This window comes from Numenius arquata, chromosome Z (genome assembly GCF_964106895.1).
Source record: "Numenius arquata chromosome Z, bNumArq3.hap1.1, whole genome shotgun sequence".
Lineage (NCBI taxonomy): Eukaryota > Metazoa > Chordata > Aves > Charadriiformes > Scolopacidae > Numenius > Numenius arquata.
The window spans coordinates 19,179,940-19,185,939 of NC_133616.1; the positions used below are offsets into that span (position 1 = coordinate 19,179,940).

General features: G+C 36.6%; 1 protein-coding gene across 1 annotated transcript in view; it reads right to left on the bottom strand.

Annotated features, from left to right (window-relative positions):
* The window catches only part of ARL15 (ARF like GTPase 15), a 146,927-nt gene extending 141,327 nt beyond the window's left edge, over positions 1–5,600 (bottom strand). The window contains exons 1-2 of the mRNA XM_074166565.1: positions 5,556–5,600; positions 2,523–2,667 (exon numbers count right to left, since the gene is read on the bottom strand). Coding sequence (XP_074022666.1) covers positions 2,523–2,667; positions 5,556–5,600 — 190 coding nt within the window. The remainder of the gene's footprint in view (positions 1–2,522; positions 2,668–5,555) is intronic.
* Between the last annotated feature and the right edge of the window lie 400 nt (positions 5,601–6,000).

Here is a 6,000-nt window from a genome sequence, read left to right on the forward strand (position 1 = left end):
AAGTTCCATCCAGGCCATCTACCATTTGGTAAGGAGTCAGTACAGAATATACCTTTATAAAGTCATCTTTTAATGCATCTGGAACTGAAGTTTAGATTTCAGACTACCAGTAACATGAAGTGATACTTCTGCGATTTTTAGGAGAAGTGGAAGAAAGCATGCAACTGAAATCACTGTTTTCTTACATTTAAACTTCACGTGTTTAGCTTACGCTTACAGTATTAATCCTGACTATAATGTTATTAACGGAAAGATCCTTTTATAGACCTAAGTGGTATGCATTAAAATGGTTACAAGCACACTAGAAGCATCTATGAATCCTCTATTAGCCTGTTATATGCTTAAACCTAAAAAACTTTTAAGTGCGATGTTCTCCTTTAACTGAAAATTCAGACAGCCAAGAGAAAGGGAATGTGAAAGGTCCTCAGCAATCCATCAATATACTATGTACTAAATTCTGCATGTTTACTGCATACATACATATAATTACATATAATACTTTATATAGGAAAAATTATGCCTGTTCTTTCAGCATAAAATGTCCAGATAGACATTAAATTAATTTCCATTTAGCACAAGTAGTTTCAACATGATTACATACTTGTGAACTGAATAAAGAAGTTTTGAAAAAATGTGTTTCACTCTAAGTTTAGTAGCTATCATTTAACAGAAACAAGGTATTTTTTCTCTCAGATCAGACCAACAAGATACTCCAGTACTTCAACCATGGTGAGTGCTAGATGCAGTAGAGGAAAGTGCAAGAAAATCTGAAGGGAATAATTATGAAATATTTTTGTTGTTGTCTTAAATCCTAAATTCTTCATAGAAAGGAGGAAAAACTGGAATAGACCTGAGTGTTGTTGATGAGAAAAGCAAAAATACAGGTTTTAGTTTGAAACTGAGTGGAGAAGTTTTCACATTGTATTCTTGGATTCTCAAAAATATTTTCTGATATAGTACAGATATGGTGCATATGGGTAGATTTACTATAAGCTGAATATGCACAGATATAATAAATCTAGATACACATAATTTTGGTTTGGATGCTGCCTAGTTTTCTCCAGAGTCCTCTTTCATTCCTGAAGTTGCTTAACTAAATAATGGTATTTTGTTGCAACTATCTAGAAACATGTAACAAAATTAATTTTAAAGTTAATTATATTTTCATTATTTCCTTTGATAGATTGATACTGCTGTTTACAATGTTTTTACTATTTCTTTCAGGATCCAAAGTGTTAAAGTATAATTTGCACTAATTTCAGGTGAACCCTAAAGATACAGATGGGGGAAGGCTGAACTACTCTACAATTTCCTTCTAACTTTTTGAGTTAGGCATTGACACCTTCTTCACACAATGAAGCGTCAGATCTCTTTAACACTCTCAATAACAACACTATGAAGGTAATTGTTTAATTATTCATTGCAGAAAAAAAAAAGTATTTTCTTGTACCTGTTTCACTTTGTTTACTTACAGTTGTATTAAATAACCTTATGTTCTTGTAATTTAAACAATACACTGAAAACCAGTTAGGGTTGCTAAGGGACAATCATAAAATTCAAGCCTATGAACCATAGATACAACATAAAGCCATGTAACTATAAACACAAGTTACTCGTACAACACTATCTGTTCCCTCAGCAAATCGACCTTAGTAAATTGCTGCAGCCACAGAACCAGATTTCTTCCATCTCTATGACCTAATCTGTCCTCTTTCTGAACTTTGTAGCCAGGTAATTCCTTCTTCTCACTCCACATTTGTTTTTGATTTTCCCAGTGTCGTTTTGTTTTTTGAGTTTATGAAGATTTTTTTTATCAAAATACTCTTTTCAGTATTAGTCTTTCTGGTTCATCAATAGCAGCATGCATATTCAAAATTTTTGGACTTAAGATACCTTCTAGCTGTGGTTGTTGTGTCGGTTTTTATGTATCTTCCCAATGCCACTGAAACATTTGTAAATTGATTCTATGATCTCAATCTATCCCTACTACATAAACAAGTTTCTTTGCTGATCTAAAAAGAAAGGATTATCACCAGAATTAAACATTTCCATTACATTTATTCTTTTGGTTGCTAGTGTATACCACAAGGCAGTATTTAACAAGTATGAGAAGAAATAAATCCCAACTTAGGTTTCAGAGCATCGATGTCCCACTCCATTTTATAGCACATTCTCCTCTTTTCTGTCCGTATAACAAGACTGTTTAAAAACTAAAAGTAAAAAGAGAAGAAAGAAAATTTTTAATGTGTGTTTACACTGCTACTGTATGTTTCCAATGGTTCTGCTTCATTATACCACAATGCATGTTTTGACTTTCAACACATTCCAAATTGTATGTTTTCATGGATATCCCCAAATGTGTGATCAAACATTAAAAAAGTAGTGGTAGCTTCAAGGCAATCCATTAGTAACTTTCGAAAACAAGAACACTAAGCTGAAGTTCTCTACTACCTTTGCTGTATGTTTCAAAAGTTACCTTTGGGCAACGTTACAGTGCACCATGGAATAAGGCAGCAACCTACCTGTTGTAGATACTATATTCTCCGGGCTTTCACTGCAAAGCTGTGACAGAAGACTTGTCTTGCCAGAACCAGTGAGGCCTATGCAAACCAAGTCATATTCAGGTCGCGGTGGTGGCGGTCCTTTGCAGCAAAGCGCTCTAAAACACTGTTAGGGTAGGGAAAAACAAACAAAACAAAACCAAGATGAACAGTTACTTCTTTTTTTGCAAATGTCTATTCAATGAGGTTCTAAAAATCAAGTTTATTAATTTAAAGGCATTGGAGAGAAGCAAATTATTATTCCAACTTCCTATTTTGACAAAATCAACAATTAATAGACTGAGACCACCTCAACTGAAATCTGGAACAGCTTTATAAGAAAACATCAAAATACCTGTTAACTTTTTACCTAACCTCATAGAGCTGGATTAAGGAAAGCGACATCCATTTCCCGAATCGCAATAACAGCGCACATACAGCGAGATGGGCATGGCTTTTACTCAGCTCTGCAGTTGGGTATGCATGAGCCTGTTTCCTGTGCTTAGTTCATGCAATACCCAGTGTGAACATCGGAGCAGCTCCTGGGCAGCTGCTGGCCAAGCTCTACCTGTTATCACAGGAAATCAGAGAACTTTGCTCCACTGATGTCCTTCCTTGGCTTGCTTTGTCATGTGTTTCACCGTACAATATCAGCCGTTAAAGAGTACAGCTTGTAAAGAAATAAATTCTGCTGGACGTAGCTCTAGTCACAAATATACAGATCTCTCACTTTGCCTGGAGAAGTATAAATAAATCACAATATAAAGTATAAAAAAAAATCTCTTACTCAAAGCCTACTTCACAATTCTGCTCACGTCTCTTAAACAGTATTGCCAAAGTAGGCCAAGCTCATCCAAAAGGTCCTTTAACTCCTCAGTAAGGTTCATCAGAACTTTATTTATATGAAATGTGGAAAATTTTTATGTAAAAATCTAAAACCGTACCATTCTGGGAAAGCTAGGAAGTTTATATTTAAGTATGGGGTATAATCACCTGCTAATGTCCAAGAAAGACCTCCATCACCTCAATATATATAAATACCTTTTCCCCCAATATCTGCCACCGTCACGTCATTGCACATATTTGTGCAATTGCTCCTCCCTCACACTTCCTGTCTTTACACAGTCACAGCTCTTTTTTTCCATCTTAACCACCACCTTAACCCCCATTGGGTAAAGAAATCCAGTCTTTACAATCTTAACCTAGTTTATCTACGCAACCACACAGGATTTCTCATTGAGGACTATTGGAGGAGCAGAGAAACTGAACAGACATCGGTAAGGCACTGTTGCAAATAGCAAGGTCTGGCTCTGCGAGCAAGTCATCCAAAGAGAATGTAATTATAAAAAGACAGCTCACCAAATGCAGAACTTTTATTTGATTCATTTTGTATAGATCATAAGTTATTGTACCTGCTGCCAAAACAGTCGTCATTTGTTTAAAGAAGCAGTAAGTTCATGGAAAGTTACAAAATTCCTTCAACATCTTTTTAAAATGTGAGAGGAAACATTTTAGGAGTAAAAACATTTACAGTAGTAGTTAAGCTGAACAAAGACAAGAGATTTTAAAAATAAAAGTTTTGCTTCTATTAAACTTAGACTCAAACATCCTTTTTTTCAAGGTTTACCCTTGTATGTGTGTCCGTAGCTAAACAGTAAACATGCCTTCTAACTTTATTCACAGACACCAGTTTATACTTATCTCAGATTCTACAAAGCCACAGCACATATTCTCCTCTGGTACTTAAGTGAGAAAGGCCAATTGAGTTCATTGCACAACATAAGCTCCTTTAAACAGAGCTTCCACTTAATGGATATCAGGCTGAAGGCCACATAAATTTCTTCAAAGTTCACCAGAGCTCCTGAGGCTTTGAGTCAGGCCCTTTGCAGCTAGTGTTTTAAGATAATTCAATTTGTCCCCGTCAGCACAGCATCTTCGCAACAACTTCTTAATGTCAAATTCAAAAATATAAAGGAATAGATGAGCTGATGAAAGTCTCTGCTTCTCTCTGTCCAGACACTGTGCCAGTTCTTATGCAACCAAACACAACTCTTGCAGCCCTGACGACATGTAATAACCTGCAGTTCGGTCAAAGATAATTATTGCTCTTTGTAGAACACATATGGAGGCTCTGTGGGTGACAGAGGGGCTCCGCAGGCTGGTTTTGTGAAGTTCAGTAACTAGTGCAGATTTCTTAAGTCTAACTTAGTCTGGACAATCTTTATGTGCTGTTGATTAAACGCATGATCAAAAATCCAGGTCAAATTGCATGTCCAAAGCACCATACATATACCTGCCACCCACTCACTCATCCTTCACCAGTAAGTACAGTTAGGTATGAAAGTTCCTGAGACACAGCAAAGAACCCCAGAAGACAGGGAAATGGCTCCCTCCAGACCAATCTCATATTTTATTTGATATGATTCCCCTACCACTGTTATGCTTATGACTTTATCCTTCTGCAAGACTAATTTCCTTCAGTAGATATTTTTGTTTGGCTGGAATGAAAACAGACTTCAAAGATGCTAGCTTCAAAAAGCTGCTGAAATTTAAGCTGCTGTGTATAGCACTGGCTGACATGAGAAATTCTAGAGCACATTTTAGGGGATACTTGTAATAACCTATTTAAATTTTATAAACTTGTTCCACAATCCTCCTTACTCCAGCCCAATGGACGTCTCTTCCATTGGAAATATCACTATACAAACAGTCCGATCACTGCCTTCCTGTTCTCTCAGCAGCTTGAAGTCACTTGGCCCCTAGCAAAGTCAGGGCTGTTTAGGCATCCATTATAGAGACTAAATTTCTGTTGTCACAACTTTGGCAGCTGCGTCTGGTAGCTACACAAGATGTGTGGAGAGTAGAAAATTCAGAGGTCATCAGCCATGCAAATAACATTACATCCTATATTCTGCTTTTGATTATGGACAGGAAATGCGTCCTGAAATACATTATAAAGCATGGACTAGAGCTACAACATTTTAAATAATGTTGTCACATATTACAGAGCAGAACTACATAGAATAGCAGAAAATGTGTACTAATAACTAAAGGAGCCATTCCTGAAATCCAAAACACAAATATATCAAAAACATTGAGAGAATCATTCAATTCACAATTAGCACTTTCCAAAACCAGTGGACTCTCCACTCCATTTGGACAACCTAAAAGGCACAAGAGAAATTTAATTAACAGCCTGACTGGTAATGAAACAGTTGTCAGATATGGACCTGGAAGTCACTTTCATCGATTCCCACACCTGATTTCTTCAATGAGTGACTGTCCAATAAAAAACAGCCTTTTAGGCTTTATAAATCAAATTCTGAACCCAAATGAGGCCAACTCAGAGGGAGTGCTGGGGAATACCGAAAGAAAACCTTTGACCACGGCAAATACAGGGTCAAGAAGAGCAGCTGGCACAGTTATTGAAATGTTGTTTGGGGTATAGGCATGCATTTCA